The sequence below is a fragment of the Patagioenas fasciata genome, chromosome 1 (assembly GCF_037038585.1).
Source record: "Patagioenas fasciata isolate bPatFas1 chromosome 1, bPatFas1.hap1, whole genome shotgun sequence".
In the NCBI taxonomy this organism is placed as follows: Eukaryota; Metazoa; Chordata; class Aves; order Columbiformes; family Columbidae; genus Patagioenas; species Patagioenas fasciata.
Genome location: NC_092520.1, coordinates 125,080,638 through 125,105,508, shown reverse-complemented (window position 1 = coordinate 125,105,508; position 24,871 = coordinate 125,080,638). Strand labels below are relative to the sequence as shown.

Genomic DNA, 24,871 nt, shown 5'->3' with positions numbered 1-24,871 from the left:
CTTTGAGAATCAATCTACAATACTGAAAAGAAAAAAAAAAAGGGCTAGTATAAATCAATCATCTTGTAACTTGCTTAGTGAATGACTGACACTAAAAGGTTTCATAATTGCTAAAAATAAGAACCCATTATTAGGGAATGGTGTAAAATCTCTGTAAACAAAGAACAGAACCATGACAGAGTAATGTCACATTAGTTTGGTTTTTTTTGGTTTTTTGTTGTGGGTTTTTTTTTTTTAATAGCAAATATATTTAGCGATTTATTTATCAGGCAGAAATCTGAGTCATTATTGGCATTTGGCAGAAATCACTGGCTATAGTATTTAGAGCTTCTCAGGCCTATCATTTACAAAACCTGCAATTTTAAATGGACCCTCCATCATGTCTAACACCTAATTATCTTGTCTAAGTGGTTTTGCCAGGCAAGTAAGATAAACAATTAGAATGAAGGGTGGTGAATTTAGAAAGTTCAAAAACTGATTGGATTTGAAGAAAGAATAAAGCTTTGATTCCTACCTCCATGCTTAAGTTAAAACTATGGTTTAGATTTTTTAGAAAATATTCAATTAGTATAATTTTTTTCAATATTCTTTATGGTCAGTGAGATGAAAAATCAATTAGTCACACAGCTTTGCTCAGGAGTCTTAAATGGTGATGTGCTGGGATATCATGAAATCACATGAAAATACATAGGCAGAAACTTCGAAGGCTTTCCATACTTACTTCAGCTATGAGATATAATCTGAACTTGTATATCCTCTCTCAAAAAAACCACCTTTTTTTTTTAGTTAAAGCTCGAGTGGTTTCCTATTTCTACATCCTATTTCATATAATTACCCACTTCTAAAATCTCATGCAGTTTCAACTGTTTAACAGCTTGCTGCCTTTCTCAGGTCACAACTCCCTGCTTTTCCGAAGTGTACATTTTCGCACATCAATTTGTTATAGTTGTGTTTTTAAACTTTAGAAAAGAATATGTAAGCACACCAAGCTTAAAGAAAATCAATTGTACCCTTCATTTCTTTGTGAAAAAACGGACCTAGTACATAGGAGTGAGAACGCTTGTACCTAAAATTTCCTCAGCGGCACATTTGTCTGAATCAATCATATTTCAGAGCGCATTTCTGACTAGTTACGTTGCGAGTGCCGACAGAAGTGTATGTCTGCAGTCACTCCATTCCATCCCTCAAACTTCAGTGCTTTTGCCTTTAGGCACACAGGACCTTAATTAAATACACTGCAGTGAAAGTGATGAAGCCTGCACAGGCATAGTGCTTTATTAGCCAGATAGCTCTCCACTTTACATTTACAATAAAGGTGTGCTCTCTTTACATTATTTTATCTGTGCGCCAATTACAAGAAACAACTCATCAGAAAACTGTATTATTGGACTTCAGGCTTTAGTGTTATATTTTACTGAAAACAGAAGAAGAGTCATTTCTTAGGACAAGAACTGTTTCAAATGTCTGAAATTATTTCAAATATCTCTAGAATTATTTAAGCTTAGAAGTATGTAAATCCCTGACATGTGTCTTTGCACAAAGTTCAAAGGCCTATGGCTAAATTACAGCATGACCATTTCTAACAGGCCAGCATCCCTCAAACACTCTGCTGAGGTCCCAGTGGAGAGCAGTTACATGGCAGCCCACCACTGGAAATTTTATGCTGTGCTAGCACGCGATATATGTGTGCATGCTCAGGTAACAGACAGAAGCACTTAAGATAATACTATGGCACTAAAGACCATCCTATTGCACTTGGGGTAGCCTGAACAGCTCATCTGATGGTCTAGAAAGGGTTCATTTAAAAAGCTGATGCCCAAATATTATATATGGAAGTCTAAACCAGGACTTCAGAGAACTGAAGAGAACTGAAGTAAATTGACTTGTAAATGGACTTGTAAAAACTGACTTGTAAATTGACTTGTAAGTAAATTGACTTGTAAAAAAATACAGTAGATTTTCAGAAAACAACAGATCTTCAGTTTGCACAGCAGAAACTAGTGAACTGCTGTGTAAGTTTATATACAACAACCACGACAGCAAGACCAATACGAAATGCTGCTTCTCATAAGATTCTTGTTGAAAGAAATGTGCCTTTTACATTTAAAAGATATTTGCCATGTTGTGAAAACATAATAAAGTATTTTTGAAGAATTATACAGGTAGTAATTTGTAGAGGATTATTCTTCTTATCCCTAATTACCTTTTTGTCCTTTCATTGGTGAGGCAATTAAAATTTTAAATAAAAATTGAATAAATGCTAGTGAGTATTAAAGCAAAACACATGAAGATGGAAACGTGTAGCACTCTATTCTAGCAATGAAAACTGTCTTACAGGCAAGCAAAGGTCTCTTTCTGAACTGACCTAGCCTGTAATCCTTCCAAAGAATATAGGTTGATACAAGTAATTAGCTCAACCAAAGAACTAAATAAATGCCTACACAACAAATTCCCAAACTAGGATTTAACAACTGAAAGACAAGTGTTCTTTAAAAATGTTTAATTGAAATGGAAACTGGATTCCCAGCCTGAATTAAAGAATTCCATCAACAATAAGGTTAGCATCTCACAGCCTGGTGGGGAAAGAGATAACCCAACTAAGAATTCTTCTCTTTTTCTTTAACACTCAAGCAGTTGACTGTTCATAAGGATCATAGGAGGGATGGCGATACTTAAAACAATAGCAGTAGTACCAGTAGTAGCAGTAGTGGTAATAAAAATAATAAAATAACTGCTGATGTGCTGCATTCTGATTACTGAGGGTTTTGCTAACAAGACACAAATTGGAAAGTTTACAACTTATGTGAACCCCACGGGTCTAGAAATCAACACGAAAATGCCAAGATTATCAGAACTGTCACGATCTTCCCCAGGCAGCACACACAAAACCCAAAATGTCTGTAGCTCTTTGCTCTTTGAGGTATCTCTGTTCCTGTTTTGTGTTTAGAAATACAAAGATGTTGTTCACTGTTTTCCCTGGCTGCATCCATTCTCACAGCCTTCTTTCCAGAGCTCCAAGATGCCCAAAAAATGACTCCTGTGTAATTCAAGAGTACAGAAAATGGGCTCTGATAATTTCCAAACCTACAGCTTTTGGCTCTAAAAATTTAATTTGCACAATCACACATAGCTTGCATATGCAGGAAGCTTCATAACTTAACAAAGCCATGGATCTGGTGGTGGTAAAGGGCCTGTCTTAATAGTTCTGCTTCATGAAGGTCCCTGTTTATCTGCAGCAGAGCAAAAAGACAAGATTTCCTTGTGTGCATTAATATGTTCTAAAGCAATAGATCTAGCATGGGGACTTACTGTTTTCAGGACCTATGTAGCTGTGGGATTTCACCTTGTTTTTCAACTGGTGACAAGTATTTGTATAGGACAAGAGAAACTGAGACATTTGCTGAAAGAAAAATGTACCCTGGTTAAACACAAATCACTTTTAAATAAAGTTTTCTGAAAGGACAGCAAATACAATTAGAAGCTCTTTTTTTTTTCTTCCAGATTACAACGGACTTATTTTGACTGAATTTAAACCAGTACCTAATTAACTTAGGTTAGTCCAAACCAAGTCCATTTACACATTAAGTCATGGATGAGTACCAGACAAAACTTAATTTGGGCAGAAGGAAGGTTACATTGAAGATGCCACATCTTTCAGAAATGACCTTGTCCGATTTCTCAGGTGACTTCAGGGTAGAACAAGAGTCACTGCAGAGAGTATGGAAGTGTGAGGCTTTGACTGATAAAAGTCAGAGGGTATGCAGAAATCTCAGCTTCCAGACCAATGTGCAACCCTCTCCAGTACAGCGGCTATGCGAGGGTGGGCCTCTCCCTTCCCACTTTCCCTGAGGTCTGACACAACATGACAGATCTGTCACCTACATGGCTGTGAGGCCTGACATCCTATCCTTGCGTCTGAGGAGACAGAGAAGAAGCCGGGCCACCAGCTGGCAGCGGACACCGGCAGCCACCCCTGGGCAAGTTGCCCAGGCACCCCGACTCTGGCTGCAACACAGCTGGAGCGTGGTCTCCTTCTTCAGCTTTGGGCTCAGACTCCTGCTCTTACTCTTGCCATAGCTCTGTGGGACGGCTTTTGGAGAAAAGGGGTTATTGCTTCTTTTCTGACCCTGCTGTTCTGAGCTTGCCATGGTGAGATGAAATGTAATAAAACAAAGAGCTCATTCTCCAAATGGCAGAAATGTCTCTGTTCCCTAAGCTGATCTTTTAAAATAGTCAAGGTGCAGAGAGGAGATGTGGAATGGCACCATGCCACGGCTCAGAGAACAAAGTTGTTATTGGCCAAGCATTGCCTGCAATGGCAGGTAGAAAGCATTGAAACGTGTCAAACTTCTTTTTAACTTCTTTATTTTTCTCTCTCTCTCTGCATAAATATACATATATGCATGCATACATATCTTTATGTATGTCCATATGTGTGTTTATGCACAGAAAATGCAGACCTGACAGGAGCGAAAAATTGTAATGAATTCATCCTCACTTTATCATTGCCTGTGTCTTCAGCAAAGGAAAAAATAATACTAGGTAAGATGAAATATTGACTTTTAGAATTAAACAAAATTTCTCCACTGCAAAAGCAGTTTATGGGAGCATGCTGTCTTCTCATCATCTGGTCTCCTGTTGCTAGTTCTTCATATACAACCTTGGAGGAACCAGAGAATTTCAGACAGATTCAGTGAAGTCCAAAATGATACTGTAACTTTCATGACAATCAAAAGACATAAAGACAGATCCAACAATAAATATGTAAGTGTGAGCTAGTCGCAGCAATTATTGCCAATATTCCAGTCAAATCATTAGGAAATACAGGAAATGGCCCCAAGAGCAAAATTGAAGAAAATGAAGTTATACCAGTCCTGCAGTCCTGCTACTCCTACTACAAATCATTTTGTTGTCAAGAAAAAAAAAATTATAGGTATTTTTACAAAAACATAGGGGTAGCATCTATTAAGAAGAAGGGAAAAGCTGAAATTACATAGGACTGACTTTGCCTAAAGACTTTATGAATGTCTTAATTTATTGCTTTCCTATATCCAGTCAGTGATATCATAAAAGTAATTTTAAAAACTTATTACAAAAGAAAACCAGAACTTATTAAATTAACAAAGTTCAAATTAAAGGCCCGTACTTTTGAATGGACAGTACAAGGATAATTAAAATTTCCAGAGATAAATTAAGTGGAACCAATGTTATTAAGCAACGTCATGTCTTTTAGAACTGAAATCAGAGTTCAGTTACCAGTAAGACAAAAAAAAAAAAAAGAAAATATTGTGATTTTGACATCACTCTTAAGTTTTTAAAAATACCTAGCTGATGCCTCACTTCTAAATGAATGCAGAGTAGTTAAATCTCTTTGCTAAAAAGCATGCCGGTAAAGGGTTATTCACAGATCTTCACTGAAAAATCCACAGCAGAATCTATGAGACTCTTCAGAGTCTGTAAGGAGAATCTATTCCAAAACACGTTTCTTCCAAAAAATAATGGTTTATATAGAACTACTCAGGCATATCAAGAGGAGCAGCATAAGCAGCAATCAAATGCCTGAAACCCCATTAATTTAGACAACAATTAAACACTTACTTTTGAACTGTAAGATATACTGACTACAAACTGCCCTCTTCACATTCTCTAACATTTGCAGAATTAAAATAAATTAATTGCCAACTGAGATAAGTGCATGATAGGAGGTTTTACATTGGCAAACTCCTGCATATGTTAATATGCTGCATAATGTACTTGGCAGATCAAACCAGGGACCTCCAATTCACTCTGCTCTCAGAGGACTGAAAGGCTGTACTTAGCTGGCTCACCTCGGTGAGCTTGCAGAATACTTTCAGACACTGAATGCAATATTTTCTACTCATTCAACAAACACCAACTGGATTAGACTCTTTTCCAGATAATTCCAAATCACCAGCCAGGAGCCTGCCCATGGCCAATAGATAAAACCACCAAAGGGGTACACAGAGTCTCCACTGCTCCCAAAAGACATAATGAGTTATTAAACATATTTTGACATAACCATAGCAGAATTGTCTGAAAAAAAAATATTTAACATATTTTATCTAAGTGTACTTACACGACTTCAATAATTCTGTAAAAATCAATTATAATTAATTATAATACTGTAAAAAATATATTTCAAAATGGTGATTTTAAATGCTGCAGATGATGGACTACTGAATTTCAGATCACGCTAAAAATACATCCAGGTTTCTTATAAATAGCAAGATTGTAATCAAATATTTTATTCTATTAGTGACAAAATAACTGGTCTATCTTCAGTCTCAAGACTGAAAATCTCAAGTAGTTACCAAATGAATGAGAATGTAAACATATACTAATATTTGCATGGTTCTCGAGTGAGCTCATGGACAGCTACGTGAGCTTCAGTGAACTGCACGAAGATTTCAAACTTGCCCTTTCAAGATCTAAAGGTCCCTTGTTCTAGCCCTAACATTAGGGTTCAGATAGTACAAGACACCAGAGTTTAAACAGGGCAGAAAGCTGTCCTTCCAAAGTCCAGTCAGAAGCTACAGCTTTCTATGCAACCCATACACAAGGCTTTGGGTTTTTTTTTTTTGCTTTCAGTAATCAATTCCATTTAAGCATTCAGCTCTTGTGCATCAGTTGCTGTGTTGTCGCTATATAGTATCTTGCAACATTTGTTCTGCTGCAAGGCAAGTTTTAGTTGTGCAAAAGAGGTTTCCAAATCAATAAGACCTTCTCTCTGGTCATGATACCAGACTAATACAATTATTTTAACAGTTTACTAGAATTGGTCTGAAGCTCTACGAACAGAATCTGTAACTTGAACAAAAGTTTATGGTTGAATCTTAAAGTTTTAAAAATGTGTATGATAGCAATATTGGAAGATCATTAACTATATAAGTAGAACGACATAGCATAGTAACAAATATTCATTAAAACTGTACAACTCTCTCCAGAATAAATAGGGCTTGCACACTGACAGATTGCAAGTATCCAGCAACTATCTCACTTCATGATTAGCAAACTGGTACAAGACTTAAAATTGCAGAGGATACTGAAAGTATGCTGTGCATTCATGTCACTCACTGATGGGCTAAAGCCAATTTTTAACTTTAAGGCTGTGCCCTTTAGGAATATGTAACATGTAGGAACCTTCCCATGGCAACTGACAATGTATATAGGTATGAATGTATGCATTACCAGTCACTCCAAGGCAAAACAACACCCACAAATGACACCATCAACTTTACAGTGGGAAAAGAAATCAAGCATGAGAACAGAAGGGAAGTGCATGGGTAGAAAAGGGAGTGCCAAGCAGGCAGCTTGGTGACAACAAGGAAAACAAAGAATTCAGTTCAGTACTCGTATTTATACTTTCACCCTCACACTGAGAGCTCTGTAGTAATTCATAATAAATGTTCAAATACGGATATATTTGTTTTAGGAGGTAAGGACTCATTTGTATTCACTTCAGCTTTTGTAGCTTTTTTAAAAATACTGAGACAAACGGATAAATATTTCACCAATTTATATACTACCAAGGGCCTTTACATACTACTAACAAATGCCTAATGTGTTGCTAGAAACAACAATTATCTGATTAGTTGTGAAATAGTCTCAGTGATACTGAAAATAGCATTAAAACTGAAACTTTAGAAAAGGGAAGTTGTCCAGTGAATTCCTGAACATTGTTTTGTCGGTTTTTATACCTGTGCATAATGGACACAGAGTAAAATAAACGAGAGACTAGTTAAGGAGATATAAAATTTACAGCTCCACTTGGTCTTTGAGGTCATACTCAAGGAGTAATCGTTCATCCTGGCACTTGCTGCCACTAAAATAGTTGACAGCAACTCTAATATCTAGTCAGTAGTGATAGAGATATATGTACCTAACCCCCAACAACCTACAACCTAGTGCGAGAATGTCTCATGCATCTTTCAATTTGCTCTTACATTTTTAAGCTGGCAAATGTGTTCTCAAAGGAAAGTCACCTTCACATACACACAGCTCTTGCCACAGATATTCACACCCATAGCAAATGCCCACTTTTGCAATCAGACTAATTTTTATCAGTTTCTTTATTTTTTGCTATGTCAGATGGGATTGTTGCAAAGTAAAAAAATATTGGTTTATGAGGCCTTTTCCAATCAGCATCATCATCTTTGTTCCAAGCTAGCAATTCACTTCCTGCCTAACTTGTCACTCTTAATTTAAAATGAAGCATGCAGCAATATTTAGAGCTACAGTCATGGCATTTGTGTTTGGTTGAGGTAGTGGTCACTAGCAGTCTCAATTTATCACTTTTAATTTAAACTTCCATGTCAATGATTTTCATTCTTAAAGCTATGACTGGCACTTATGGATTTCAAAATCAAAGCGACAATAAACTGCAGTTAAGAATTCAACCACTCAGATCAATGAAAACCTGTTTTATAACTGAGTGTGCCCCAGTTAAATCCTAGCTGCCAGACAGAAATAATTTAATGTTTCAAAGAGTTCTTTTCCCACTTAAATACTCAGAATAACTTTTTATTGCAGCAGTAAGCCACTGCTTGGTGGACTGAAGCAGACTATCGATGTTATGTTCTCAGGAAATATTGCAAAGCAAATTAAGGAGAGTGCATTACTGAAAGAAAAGTGTTCTAATATCCAAATGGCAGTCCCTGGACTGATTGCTGCTAGTGTATATTTTCTCTCTAAAGACAGTTGACACTCTGTATTATTTCACTGTTGGAAGTTAATAGCAAAAGCTTACGAGAAATTAGTAAACAAAAGAACATACTTCATTAAATTTACTATCGTGACAATAAATGTCAGTTATGTTTCTAAATTTATTTGAAGGTGAATAATCTGGATTATTTGGTTCAGTATCTCAGAATTAGCAGTTAATTTGAATTGGAATTATTTTATATCCCTTTAAAAAGTTAAATAGAGAGGTATATATTTTATACTATTATTACTTGCTAACATATTTACTAAAATAAACATTTTTTGTTAAGAAATAAAGACTGCATAGAGCCATCCACATATGTCTATGTCTAGTGCTGGCATAAACCTACCCATCCACCCATGTCAGTAAAATACAGAATGAAAGGGAAAAACAAAAGTCCACATAATATCCCATACTACTCTATATCATGGAATAAGAAAATACCTACCATTCTTGTTCTATGCTAACTGGGAAGTAATTTTAAAATGTTAAAAAAGATTTCATTTGGCTATTTTCTAATCAGCCTTTCCTTAATCACAATTTTCCACCTAGAAAGGGACTGTTACAATTTTTAATAATGATAATAATGATAATGATGATGATGATGATGATAATAACAATAATAATAATATTAATAATAATAATAATGGCGAAACAATTTTTTTTGTTTCAGGATCACTAGCATCATCCAAACACTGAAGCCTTTTTCACATTTTAGGTCTGCAATAGCCAAAGACGATCTGAGGGCAATTCTCTCACTCATTAGACTCACTGTAGGTCCTTGAATTTATGGGATTATCAGCCCTACTCTGCTACTCTGAGTGGCTTAGTTTTCCAATTTATCATTCAGTAAAGTAGCCAGAAGTAGCATGCTGCACTTCGTAACCAAATTTCCCATACACATAATATGCTTCAAGAAAAAACAGAACAAAGCCGTACTAATTACAGAATTGATCATAACTGTTCTTCCCGGTAAAAAGAAATTAGGATTTTTCAAAATAAATCAACTGAATTACACGGTAGCAGTGATAATTTTTCTTCTTTTTTGTATACAAATGATTGGTATGCTTAACTGCCAGTGAAAGGTACAGAAAGAAACCTCTGAATTCTCCCACGTCTGAAAAGCAGGATATCCTCATCCCAAGGGAGCTGTGCTCTCCTCATGGATAGTTATGCCCTACACGCGGTTTTACAGGCAGAGACTTATTCCTTGCCTTCTAAAATGTGAGTAATTCTGCTCACTGGCCTTCAAGGATGACTGACTTAATGTTTGCCATGTGTGTAAAAGCAATCAAACACTACAGCATATGAATACAGCAGAAAACCTACAATAAAGTATATGGCACATGAAGGCTAAGCTTTGAGAAATTGGGCTAAACAAGGGATAAAGGGACAACACACACACTGACAGATGAGGATGATGTGAAGTAACACTGACCTGTTATCAAGGAGATTTGACCAAAAACATGTAGGCTATTAGACTGCATAGTAAAACATAAAACATGATTCTGAACTAACGTTTCTTGAGTATCTTTGCAGTGACTTAATTTGCAATCTTATATTTTTTTAGTGAAGATTTTGGTAGCAACTTGGGTGTATGAATTAAATATCTGATGTTTTATAGCTGCATAAAAATAATTTCTCAAGGAACTCAATACATTATTTTGCATAAAAATGGCTGGGAAAGTCACCAAAAGTAAACCAACCTGTTTTATTAAAATCTGCAGTATTTGTGTACCTGACAACAAATCTCTGCTATTCTTGTTTCATGTTGCAAATATTGTAACTCTTACAATTCTTCCCATATTGTTTTAATGCAGAATAATGGAATCTTTTCATGCTTTACAGTTCAAACACTATACTGTAATAATATTTATCTTCTTAAGTCTTTTTATCTTAAATTATTGTAAATGTATCTAAACAGATTCAATAGATAAACAGGAATGTCTAAGTAGAAAAAAAGAACAAAAAAAAAAAGCAAGAAACTAAAATCTATAAGCTGATTTTCTAATGCTTTAGGCAACAGAAAAAATCTGGTCAAAACACTGGCCACCTATTAATAAGGTTAAGAGTGTAAAGCTTGTAGTGTTGAGCATTTCACCTTATATCAAGAGATTAGAAGTACTCATATAGCAGAGTGTGCTTAAAGAATTTGCTTTCACAGTTACTCCACGCTTCTCTCAAAGTACGAGATAAAGCGTGATGCTGCATCCTTCTGAAATAAATGGTACCTTTCCAGTGAATTTTATTGATTGAGAAAGTACTAAGGGTCCAGCTTGTAAAAGAAGCCAGTTTCCATTCAGCATCTTGGTGATGGGGCAGTATTTTAAAAGGTGCTCAGTGACCTGCAGCTCTCAGTGCTTTCTTTTTGCAGAGATGCTTAATGAGCCTCGAGTTCCCTGGAAAACCTGTCAGTCCTAAAGAAAACATGCTCACGCTTCCCTGACTCATTATGTGTACTCTATCCCTGGGTGGAGCACCCACAGTGTGCATTGGCAACTGCGTAAGAGGTACCCAACTTCTTGTGGTTAAGGTCTTTATTTTCTACAGCTGTCAAATGTTTGTCGTATCACTACTTAATTCACCACACTCCATTGAGGAAATAGATTGTACCTATATCAGGTATTTAAAATCTTCATCTGCCACTGCAAAAACTGAAACAGAAAGGTGGAAAGACAGTTTAAATAAAAAGTAATAAAGAGAGTAAGGACTAGAATGCATCTCCACTATGAACATTTTTTAAAGTGTTGGGCAGTTTCAATTAAAATGTAATTTTAGTGTTACATAGAACTGTAGCTCATGTATCAGTCTGGTAGATATTAAAATATTATAAAATTATTAAAATATTTCAACAAAGTACCATGACATTTTCTTACAGCAAACAGAAAGACATTAACATATCAACATCCATTTAGTATTAGACTAATGAATCAGCGGCAAATCATTATTTTCACACTATTTATACATATATTGAAAGACAACTTTTATAAGATATAGATTCATATAGAAATAAAACTATATATAGCAAATAGTATGCAAATGTTATCCTTTAAATTGTATTTAATTATAGAAGAAATTCCAGACCGATATTTTAATTAATTTTAATCCTCTATCAACTCAGAGACTGAATAATAGTGACTTGCTCATCAAAACTGACACATATTCCACCCACTCAAATAATTTTTGAAGAAGGCAGTCTTTGTTCTCCATAAAGCTGCATGAGAAAGCCACATTTTTAATGTCTGACAATATAATGATCATCTTAAAATGGAAAAATTGAAAAATTAAGATTTTTTTTCCACATTGCTGCTTAAGAGAGCTCAGATTTATTACGCTTATGAGAATGTAAATATTATCTAGAAAGTTATCCAGAATGCTACTGTATATATGAATATGGAAAAACAAGATCTGAACTGATTTTTCATGTAGTATGCTGCCTTTTGGAGTTGTCCACCAGCCAGTATTAAGGCTAACATGTTGGGTGCTACCTGGAAATCTCAGGCCATCTTCATGAACCAGTTGTGTCACACTTTAATGGTTATAACAGGAAAGTAAAAATTCTAAAGGGGAAGATAATGAAGCAAAGACGATGCTAGATCAATTGGAAAACAGATAAAGATATCCTGCAATATGTTCCTCAACCTGCACAGAATTGCACTGATACCTACTCCAGAATGTGATGTAAAAACATTGCAATATCCTGCTAATGCCTTAGTAGTATGTTTGGTGCAGGTGGTCTACGGGATACAGAAGCTCTATGGGACAAGGGCAGAGGTTTTGGGACACAAATTACTTCTTTTAACATCAGCTCCTACGGGTTGCAACATGAGAAAATATTCACAGTGAAGTTCAGCTTCAAAGATTTTGAAACATCCCTTTGTTCATCTGAGATGAATCACTTTTTCAGTGTTACGGTATGTTGCTCATATCAAAAGTTACCATTGAAACTGGTACCACTGAACCCAATTGTTTCAGGAAAAGGTCAGGGAGATAAATGCAGATGAAACTATGCTCTTCTAAAAATAATCTCCCAGCACCAAAATAATATACACCAGGGAACTAAGTTAATACAGCTTCACAGTCACACGTTCTCTGAATAGATACAGACTTCGATTTTCCATTATGTCAACTTCCTTTTTGACCATACAAAATTCGTTTCCAAATACAAGCAAGCATTTTTAAAGATAAACAGCATTTAACACCACATTATAAAAATGTGATTTTCTCTATTTCCTCTCTCCAAAGATTTCATATTCTACTCAGAATTGCATTATTTATGAACTGAAATCAATACTTCCAGTAAATTGGCACAGAGGGATGCTAAATATCTGTTAAAATATTTGTCCTTTATTAGAATAAATCATATCTATGAATATATGGCAATGAGATATAAAAAATTCACCTTATGTCTAATTAGTGAATGACATTTCTAGCTTGACGGAAAAATGCGCAAGTTGAGGGAAGAAGGCAGACTCATATCTTCCCTATTGTTGATAGACCGTAGCCCATCATCCTTGAACTATAGACTGAACTTCCTGAATCTCATTGCTCAATTACCCTACCCTGTAAAGAAAAATTATCTTAGTCCTCACTGATCTTCAATTACGGGATAAAAAGAATTGTTAGATAATTTTAGGAGAACAACATAATTTTGAAAAATGGAGCTTAGAGTTTAATACTGTGTATATATGAACCAGTCATTGGAATCAGACAATTTGTTTTCCAGACAGATTTGAGTTAATAAAATAAAATGATCATTGATTTCTAAACTGTAAAATACAATATTGGAAACTGGCTGAACAACTTGTCAGTAACTTATGGGATTGTACATGAGCTGTTTGCAATGCATAACAAGTTAGAATTTATGAGTCACTTATATAATGCACATTAATCTCTAAATGCTTCAATACAATTATAGATCAAGCACAAGCACACAATTTAGAAGCTGCTGCCTGTATTATTTAAAACTATATGGAAAAGTCAAGTTTAAAAATATTACTTTATATTCAGACAGAATAAGCACAAAGAAAATTCTTGCAAATGTAGATTAATTCAATGAGGAATGAGATTTAATTAACACTGGAGAATTTATAGGGGTTGCCATTAACTTCACCAGAAAAGTTGTGATTAGTTATCCGAGTACTGTGAGTGAAGGCAAAAGAACTAAGCGACAGTAGGGGAGACAACAGGAATGTTCAGGAAACATTAGCTGAGCCAGCTCTCCTCTGCTTTTTATCCAGTGGGACACCTGGGACTGACTTCCAGTAAAACAGTTTTGGGACATTAGATCTGATTTCGCAATCAGAGATTTCTTGTAAATATTTGCTTTAAAATTCCAGTTTTCAAACGGTGAGTGGTTGAGTGTACAAGATGCCATTTCAAGAAAGAAATATGGTGATCAAGTTGGTCTAATTTGCTGAATACATGTTTTTAAAAGTTTATTAAACTTAATTTTTTTAAGTTTTTTTTTTTTTTTTTTTTTTAAATATTATTAATTCTTTTATTCACATGCCTCTTCCATTTGCTTATGTTCTCCTTGGGAATGGTTCTGTCTATCACCTTCCTCCTTTCCTTTTGGTTATTGTGACTCTACATGCAGACAGCAAATTCAGGCATTTTTATTTAATGCATTGTTTGCTAACTTCCATGTCACTTTAATAAGTGAAAGCAACTGTGACAAAATACTCTGAATGGTTAGTCCTGCACAGAATTGGTTACACTCACTTCAGAGGGTCAACAAACTATGAAACTGATTTTAAATGGATTTACTGAAAAGGTCCACTTCAGAATCTGTAGCCATGTCTTGAATATCTGATAATAGTTCTGCTTAAGTGCAGGTTTTAGGGGAAGTCTTAAAAGAGGATAAAAATGTATTTATATTTAATACGCAAAAATAGCTTCTCAATGGAAACCAGAAATTGCATGCTAGATGGAAACAAGATTTAGCAGGTTAAGGGTGTAATTTTTTTCCTTCTTTTGTTCCTGGCCAACCAACACACCAGCCAATCTTGACCTTACTAGTCAGCCCCTGCTTCATCTCTGTCAGACTAGCATTCGGACTAAAATATGAAGGCTCATTTACGACAGGCGTTGTTAAAGGTAACATGCATTTCTAAACTAAATATTAAGTATGCATCTCCTGGCTAGTACAGTCTTTTCAGAGGAGCAATCTTTATTTTTTCTTCATTGGAGAGTTAGTATAAATTTTGCCACAGTGAGAAAACATTTAAATATGTAACACAGATGACAAGACAATAAAAATATGCCTCTCATTGTTAGTCCAAGCAGAAAAAGGTAAAAGCATATTACTAGAAATATTATCGTGAAGCTAACACAACTGTAAAATAGACTTCTGAAGTTTAGGAAATGATGTAATTTTGAGTTCTGCTCTCAATCTTATTCTGGTGTGCACAACTTAATGCCATTATTGTATACAATTGAAAACTATTTCTAAACTGTAAGCCTAAGGCAAATGCATATGGAAGAGTCATAGAAGCAGAAGGAGAAGGGTTGTTGAGTGTAATGAAGAAACTACATTTTAAGAAGCAAATGAATCGGAGCAACCTGCTCCCAACATAATTGTTTTAATGACCCCACAGCAAACGCAAACATCAGCAGAATTGGTTTGTAATTTACCACGTCCTTCATTCTGAACACGTTCCCTAAAGGTTTGCCTGAAAGTCACGACATGTACAAACACAATTAGTTTCAGATTGACTAGCTTTGATGAATGTCTTCCTTTAATACCCTTGACCAAATTCACTCCTCTTGCCAGGAATGCAACAGAAGCATTTCACTTGCCATACTCTGGGAACACCAGAGTTCTGGTTGCTGGTGTTTTTTTGTTTATTTGTTTTGTTGGGTTTTTGGTTGGTTTGTTGATTTTGGTGTTTTTGTGTTTTGTTGTTTGTGTGGGGGTTTTTTGTTTGTTTGTTTCTTTGTTTTTTAAAATAAAATTAAATAGCTTTCAGAAATGTTTAGGTAAACCTTGAAAACAGGAGGTTCCTAATGTAGCTCCAAAGAATTTCCTAAGTTGGTCAATTAACATTTGTGGCAGAAGCTTCTAATTACTTAAGTTACCAGTTTATATCTGAATGACCTTGCACCCTACCTTGACTAGAATACCAAACAATGATTCTTCTAACTACCATTCACTGGGAGAGGTTCCAGCTAACTGAAATGTGCTTGACTATCCTAACACAGTTCTTAGCTGAGTGATGTGCAGATAGCACCAGCAAGCTTCAAAAATCACCCAAGTCAATGAATAAGCATCTTATTCTTAAGGGCCTTAATCATGTGTGAAATGCCCATCGCAGCTACTGTCTTTAATAGGAGCAAAAGAAATAAAGACATATTGCTTATCCCGCTGCTGTATGCCTACCAATTTATGTGTAATGACTAATTTACATTTTTGTCCACAAATGTCCCTTTTACAAACTGAAATAAACTATTATTATTAAACATACAATTGTTCCAGCATTTAGATATGGTGTTTATTGACTGCAACTTAAACCAGAATCTTGTTGAAAAATGCGTGCCACAGACAAATTGCCAACGGTTATAAATAATAGTGTGCTATGCCATAAAAGAAACTATTATAAAGCTGAAAGACCACACTGTCAAGTATATTATGGGAAAAAATACTTTACAGTATTGATTAACCTTTTCCCCCTCCTCCTTCAAATTAGAATTTAATTTTGTTCTTTTCATGTTGTGTAACTTAGAGAAACTTATCTTAAACCTAAGCAAAGTTGGACTAGCTTAATGTATAACACTGGTGAACAAGAAATGAAAGTAAATGGAATCACGTTGACTTTCGTTTCATTAAAGAAATGGCTGAACATCAATATCTGCCAGCAGAAAAAAAAACATTTTGTTAAAGAAAATTTACAAGTATTCAAAAATCTTTGGGATATAAATCAAGATCGTTTTAAAAGCCATTTTTCACTTATGATTACTGCGTAGTAATCAGGCATATGTGTAAAGAGACATCAGCAAAAAGCAGTCTAAATGTACAGAGGTGACCAGCAGATGAAAATCTGTGGGTAATAACCATGCTGCACAAAGATCTTGCCCCAAAACTTTTGCAAGGCCTTACGACTGTTGAATAGAATGGTAGTTGAAGAAGTCTGAGAAATGAGATATAGCACTGTTGCCTTCTGGTATTCTTTCCAACTATAAATGCAACACTGACATAAATATGCATATACATTCATACAGTCAACAGACTGGCCTAAATATTCACTGTATAATGCTGAATACCTTTTTAAAATGTATTGTTGAAATGTATTGTTCAGAAGTGACTTCAAATAAGGAGTACACATCTCAAACTTTTTTTTTAATTTGGTTAGTAATGCCTCTTACTGTTGTCACATCACATTCAATATGGACATTTACAGACTGTCCCTAGCCAATAACCAATGAGACAATATTTCTCTTTAATTTTTTCACACAAATAGCATTAGCAGCACTGTCCTGTGTTGCTCCCAAGACAGTACAGGGCTTGGCAGAGCTATCAATACAGCTGTAGGTGTCAAGTAAACAAATGCCATAAATTTTTCATTTGTCGTCATCTATGAAAATTTCATGATCTTTCTTTCATGTGGTTTGCACTCCGATGGAGGTTGTTTTGTGATTGTTTCATAACAGGCTTTTATGTAACCTGCTATTACATTCTGACAATCAGTGATTAGAAGTAACTGTTCCTTTAGTTTTATAAACCATTAACATGAACAGTTTGGAAGATAGTTCGAATGGCTTCACCATGTCATTAGAAAAAGAGAAGCTTTCTTGACTATTAAGTTATGAAGGGCAATCACATTTGTAGAGATGTGAGACTCAGGAAAAAAAAAAAAAAGCAAAACTGCCTTTTGATTAGGGTGAAAGTCTGATGCTACTACGGGAAGCAACTTACAATGTGTGAACAGGGAACTCCCTTGTGACCCCAATGAGCATCTTGAAACTATACTGTCATCAGCCAGAAAAATTAATCCTAATAAACTGTCCTGGTAGTGCCACTGAGATGCTTTCCTAATAGCTGGATGAGACTCTCAACAATTTACACCATCTACATTGTTATTGTAATGCTATATGCCATTAATTCAGGGTGATAAGGTCATGTTTATTCCTGGAAGAGACACTGAAATCCTTCCATGCATTCCTCAGTTCCCACAGCTCTAAGAGAGTGGTAACAGGCTGCTGTTGGAACAGACCAGCTGCACTGGGTTACAAATATATCTGAGGAGCCACCTCTACTAGGAACAGTGAATTGGCTGTAACTTATTTGTAAAAAGCAATTAGATGAAAGGCGATCCCTTTCAGACGCTGGCAAGATTTTATCATCAGATTAGGAAACATCTTGTCACCTGGGATACATCTGCCAATGGCTCACAAAAAATAAGACATATTAGACAAAGGAATCCTGCCATATTAGCAGTTTCAGAGTCTGCCTGAAAACCTCAGCTGACCACAGGCTTCCAACACTGGACAGATACAGCAAAACTAGGCAGTTCTCTAGTACAGAGATAAGGTGTTTGCCTGGACAGAGCGAAGCTTCTCATGTCTCAAACTCTGTCCACTGGTAGCAGGTCTTTCATGTCACGGAGACCAGAGTCACCCACAAGCCGCAGAACTGAGCGGGGAGAAAATTACATGTTTGGGCTGCAGCGGCAGAAGGGCTGAAATGGCAGAAGGAGTATTTCCTCTAGTGTAAACTTTGCACCAAGGCAGGAAAGACATGCAGAAGGAGCCCACAAATGGAGCAATGCCCATGAGGTGTCCCATGGCTGGATGGTGATTTTAGGGGAGGTCACAGCCGTGGGACTGACAGGTGAAGGGTGAGCTGGGGGCTGTCAGCATGGACAACCAGGAAACTCTTCAGCCAGAGAAACGCTATAGCTATAGAGTGACACCCCTCAGTGATGCAGTTTAAACAGTGGACTGAAATGGAGCAGGCCACTATATGGCTGTATAACCATGTACTCAGGATACATCTCACAACTCTACTCCTCCTCTGCATAGCATAATGTTGACCCCTCTGCTCTCAAACAGTAGACCATATGAATGCCAACTGAGTGAATGTGTATTTGGACTATTATTTGGAAATAGGAACTATTGTTTTAAGTTCTGTTTTATTTAATTATTCATTATTTACTACTTTAATTATGCATGAAAAACCTCAAGTAATTCTGCATTTTGTTTAGGCAATGCAGACTCTGAGGCATGCTAAGAAAGTTATAGAGTGAGGTGTCTCTTCCTTCCATTAGTCATAAGAGAAATATGAATTACAATTCAGCATATAACTCTCTGCTTCTTCACACAATGATTTAAAGTCGATTGAGTACAATTACTTCATACTCAGCATATTTACTACTGCATAAAACTTTCTTGCTTCCATAAAGAAAGCAGGCACTTTTCTGAACAACAGTATTGTTAAATATTTTTGATGAGGCTTTTTTTGAAAACATGTTTTACCTTTCAGTTGTTTACAAATTACTTTGGCAGTGATTTGGGAAAGCAATTAGTATGTTCTGATGTTCTTCCTTGAACAGGGACTTTGCTTAAGTGCTTTTCTGAGCAGACTCTGATTCTGTTTATCTGTCCATTTATCTGAATTTAAAGTAGGGATTATTTTGATATCTCAAAACATTCTGAAACAAAGCTATACAAGAGTAGCATATAGCTTCATCTCCTCATCTCTCTATCTGCAACATTTACACTACCTAACACATTCCTACCTCATCCTTGCTTGCCACACTTGCTGGACAAGGCACAGCACATGCTGTGGTCATACAGCAACTATATAAATTATTTCTTTACTGACTTAGCTAATAGACAGGTTAAGTGGTTGGTCAGCTGGCGATTGTAGTCCAGCAAGAAAGCCTTACATAGCTGAACCTTGTTTTTCGACTGGTAGATGCAACCAATACCTTGGTGACTGTAAGTGGTTGTTTTTCACACTTCTATTGAGAGAACATAATATCTGTGAAATTTTCTTCTCCGTTATTGAACTCAGGATGGCTAATGGGTTCACAGTTCTTTAAGGTGCCTGACAATGTGACCACAGAAACTGTTTCCTTACGAAGCCGGGGGTGGGAGGGAACCAAAAACACGGCTATCAAATGTATGAATACTTGTACAAAGTTAATAACTAAAAAGTCATGAGCACTACCATATTAATTTTATATAATTTACATTAATGTTAATGGTCTGGTAATGCTTTAGACATCAAATTGCAGAGAGAATTTTAGGATGCAGTTTGCAAAGCCTTTTCAAAGTATTACTTTCCTTTAGCCTGCTTCTTGTCATTTCTAATGCTGAGCAGCGTACTTAAATCTTGTCAATGCCAGTGACTCCATGAGGAGGCCGTTAAGATTTTACTATTAGTTGTGGCAGAGAACTGTGCATAAAGATGAGCCTTAATCACTTTTGAATTAGTTCATTTCTCCTGTCAGCAAATATTCTCCTTCTTTGATGCTCTCAGAGTAATCTACTCATTCACTGTCGTAGAACACAATTCTTCAGTTTCTACATATGCCCATGGTACTCTTCAATGCATTACTTCAGTCAGCAAAATGCCAACAGCAATACCTTCTCCAAAAAGAGAGGAAAAGCCCTGAAGAATAAACTAATAATTTTGCATGTTTAAAGAAGAATCTGTTAATTTCACATAAACCATCAAAAAGTAAGGGCCACTAGAGGGAACTAAATCCAATATGCATGAAGAAAATAAAATACCAGCTCCTCAGCTACTGTAAATTATTGCAGCTAACGGAACGGTCTGGATTTACAACAGCTGAAGATATTGCTCTGTATTCTTAACAAAGATACAACAATTCAAGAAAGCAATTCATATATTCATAAAGAGGTCTATCACTTCATGCAATCTGTACACCAAATACATCAAAACAATATGTATGAAAAGATTACATATAAAAAGGTAGCATGAACATGGGAAAATATGTTGTGTAGGTATCATATATGATAGATCTAGATATTTCATATTAGATTCACATCAAAAGAGAAAAATAGTTTTAAAACAATATGTTTGGACTTCTGGTAATGCAGTCCTTGTACACATTAAGATATTTTTGATTTGTTGTCACATCATACATATAATGTTGGATCTTTGTTTTATATGCACATGTGCACAAACCTGCAAGATCATGCAATAAGTACTTTCTGTTTCAGTATAATTGAGATTATAAGGAAAGATTGCAACAGTGAGTTTACTGTTCCGTAGTATAGCTAGAAAAATAAATGCAATATAAAGGTGATTATTTAGTATACTATATGGCAAAAACAAAACTATAAATTGTCTACTAATAGCTGGCTAACAATAAAAATAAAAAGGTCACCAATCCTTTTATCTGAGAACTTCAATGTGTTTGATAAACATTAACAAAGTCTCTGCAATGTTCTGAAGCTTCCATTCTACAGCTTCCTTTCCTAACATTACATACCATAGCTTTCTCTGTATCATTTCTTATTTATGACTAAAAGTAACTCACAAAAAATGTTTATTGTCCTCTCAATAATATCCATCAACCAAAATTAAATTTATTTTCTTCCATATTTCATATGGCATCTTCTTCTCTATTACTTCTAAATACATAGTAACCATGCTTATGATTTTATAGAACTACACAGTTTGTAAGCCTACAAAAATTATCTCTGTAACTACATTTTATAAATGCCTCCATTTAATTTATTACAATGCTTTCTTCTGCAAAGCTGTCTTTTTATACCCAAATAAACTGACAGATATTCTGGAAATCCGGTCTTAAATTCTCCTAAGCCCTTCCAACAGCATTTTTAGTAATATAAGAATTATTATAGGGAATGCAAGCAGCCTATAGAGTTTACCGTCAGTGTGCCACAAATTATCAAAACATTGGTCTTTTCCCTATTTTGAGTCAACTGCAGTGAAAATCTATATCCTTAAAACAGGAACAGACAACAGCAAAAGATACATAATTTTTCAAAAGCCCGCCACTTAAACACACATCACAAGCTGTGTTCACACAGCTGTCAGCCAGTTTAAAAACAAATCACATCTCCGGTGACCTCCACCTGTGCGTGCTTGGTGACTTGCATTTAGCACCCACATAACAAAACATCTAAAAATAAGTATACATTGCAGTAGTTTCTCGTAGTTTTGGGTACCATGTTTTTTTCCTTTAATGAGAAAGGAAAAGAGAGATGCAGGCTCGCAACATGATGCATAGCCTAAGAGCCTAAGGCAATTTTCACTACAAGGCATATATCATTAGGTGTCTTACATATAATAATTAGCTTTTCTGTTACCAGCATCACACCAATGGTAAGTGACTAGTTGTTGAGTTTTTTTTTTTCTTCCATTTTCATGAATATTATTAGTATTACCATCACTGTCATTATCATCATCATCATCACAGCAAGCTGTTAATTTTTGTATGCCCAGAGGCAAACAAGTCATTACTTACTCATCAGGAAAACTACTTGTCCCAGATACACAGGTAAGTAGATTTTTCCTAGGCTGATCACTGAAAGAACCCAGGGCCTTCCTATAAGTGGAACATAACAGGATCCTCCTGAACATTAGCACTTTCACTAAATACTTTCATATTATCAGAGGTCTTCTACTACTCAAAACTGTCGCTTTGTCAGTTCAGTTCCTGTTCTACATTAAACACTTCAGCTACAGTTGCAATGTCACTGCACAGTAGGTGAAAAACATTTCTGGGACAAATGTCAGCAAGGGATAATTTGAAATAACCTTCTCATCTACAGTAAAACAAGCCAGAGGATAAAACTGCTATACAGGTTACTTTGTTGGTAACCTATGATGCTGTTTCCTGGCATAGTAAGTATTTCTAAAGATGGAGGAGGAAAAAGTTGCAGACATAAACAGAAATACAGAGCTCTTTTCATTTTCCATGTTGTTCCTCATAAAGGTCAGCCTTAGACATGAATTTGAACTAAAATAGGGGGAAGAAAAAGCTCAAAACCAATAATGCAAAGTGGACAATTAAAGGAACAAAAATGTCTATTAGGACACCTCACCTAAGGAAATAGTTCATACAGATGTTAAAATATCTTACAGGGAAGCATGCTGTATTAGTACTATGCAACCTGGATACTAAAGGAATTGAGTTCACTTTCATTTCACCTTTGAACTGTGAAACAGCAAGACATAACATGTGGAGTTTTACTCCTTCAAAATGCATATCGCTAAGAAAGACTTGGAAAAGCATCAGATGCAGACTCTAGTTCTGATGAACCACTGATGCGGTTAGTTCTAGGTAGTTAAAGCTTACACATAATTTTAAACTGGAATATATGTTTCTGTGCTCTGTGTATTGGGGTCAAGGGCCAATTACCAAAAGCATTTAATTCTCTCATCAGCAGAAGCTGCAAGTCCTCACCAAATGCACTTAAAATCATGTAACAATCTGCAAAACATCCTAACTTGCTGACCCAGACTCTGAAGAAAAAAAACAATCCACCTAACAAATGCAGAGATGACAGGGCCATAATAACAGTCAGGCAGTGCTGGGACTTACCATCTTGGTCTGTGGTAACCGTGATGGCTGTGAACTGCTTGGGAGAGAAACTCAGCTCTGAGACCCCATTCGTGGCTTCTATTTCAAAGGTGTAGTTCACGTGAGATACGAAGTCAAGCACTGTCACAGAGGAGTTGATGAGACCGGTGTGTCTGGGGATGAAACGGATGCCTCCCCCACAAATCTCACACTGGCTGGTGTCCGACCCGCATTTCTTACAGATGACGCTGTAAGTGAGATCTTTTCTTCCTCCGGTATCACTTGGGGGGCTCCACTCCAGCATTAAAGCTGTTTCATTAATGTTGAAAATCACATTTCTCGGAGCGGAAGGTGGCCCTGCAGAGAAGGAGGGGAAAGCCTGTTAAGTGACTGTTCCCTATTTTGGAGAAAAAAAAAAAAAAGAAAAAATATATTAGTCTTAAGACAATTACTTGCAAATAGAAGCTACAGGAGTTACATTGCAATAACAAATTCAATGGAAAAAATAAAGATTATCTGAACACTTACAATCCTTGAAAATTAAGCAGGAATAATAAATAGATGAGATCATAAAGATGAATAATCTAAATAAATTAGAATTAATCCAGAAATAATTTAAGGCAACATAAAAACTACTTGGGAATGTTAAACCTAGATTTGATAACACAATTTTGCACTAAATATCACTTGATCTTGTGGGACACTGAGGTGGAGATTTAACCACAAAATTTATTTCCTTATGCCTAGTAACGTCGGCTTTTCTGATGCATATAATCTTTGACGTTTTATAAGAGATAAATTGAATAAGAAATAAGGAACAGCTTTGGAATAGCTACAAGAAGTGAAGTTGTGTTAGCTCTATAATGCAAGATATTTTTTCTATCCTTCACTGCTCATCTCCAGGGATTTCTTTGCTGCTGCTCATTAACAGTTAGGTGGCAACCGGCCAAGACCATTAGGCACAAGAGACAGTTTACAAGTTTTTTCTTTCCTACCTGGCACCTCATCAGCATCAGTATAACAGTGAAGACATCAACCCTGCAAGCTAAAGATGTAAAAGGATGGCCACAAAGCAGGAGAAAAAATAAATCCTGAAGACTGTGGGGAGGGATGCAAGGAAAGAGGCAGCAGGCAGAGGGCAGGAAAGCTCTCAACTGGGAAGCAGGTGGAAAAGCCCTGTGTACTGTCAGATGAACCACGAGTGACCCATCTCCCACAGACCACACAACAGCCAAGGTCTGTCCAACAAGTTTTAAGCTGTTATGCTGACGTACTCTGTAGGATCACTCGTAAATCATCTGAGGCTTTATAGATCAGCTTCCACAGTCTTATCGAAGAACTTTACCACGTAATGTTTTTAGAGATAGAAATTAGTGAAGGGATGAAGGAAAGGCCGAAATTGTTCGTTGAAATATGAATAATTTTTTCACCGTTTCTTATTATTATCATCTTATTCTACTTTAAATATTTCAACCAAGCATTTACAGAGACATGGTTTTCAAAAGCAATTTGTATATAGACCCAAAATATGCCCATACTCCAGGTGTTGATATATTTAAGATGACTGTGTGTCCTGGTTTTGTTCACAACAAGCTTCTATTTTAGTGAATTTGCCTGTCAGCTAAAG

At 35.9% G+C, this 24,871-nt stretch overlaps 1 protein-coding gene across 8 annotated transcripts in view; it reads right to left on the bottom strand.

The window, feature by feature from the left end:
- Positions 1-24,871, bottom strand: part of EPHA6 (EPH receptor A6) — a 492,663-nt gene that overhangs the window by 213,040 nt on the left and 254,752 nt on the right. For 6 of the 8 annotated variants that reach the window (XM_065853097.2, XM_065853115.2, XM_065853107.2 and 3 more), the window contains one exon: positions 23,266-23,601. In XM_065853097.2, coding sequence (XP_065709169.1) covers positions 23,266-23,601 — 336 coding nt within the window. Of the gene's footprint in view, positions 1-22,185; positions 22,261-23,265; positions 23,602-24,871 lie in introns of those variants that run through there. The other 2 variants (XM_071813926.1, XM_071813924.1) reach the window with 2 other exon arrangements.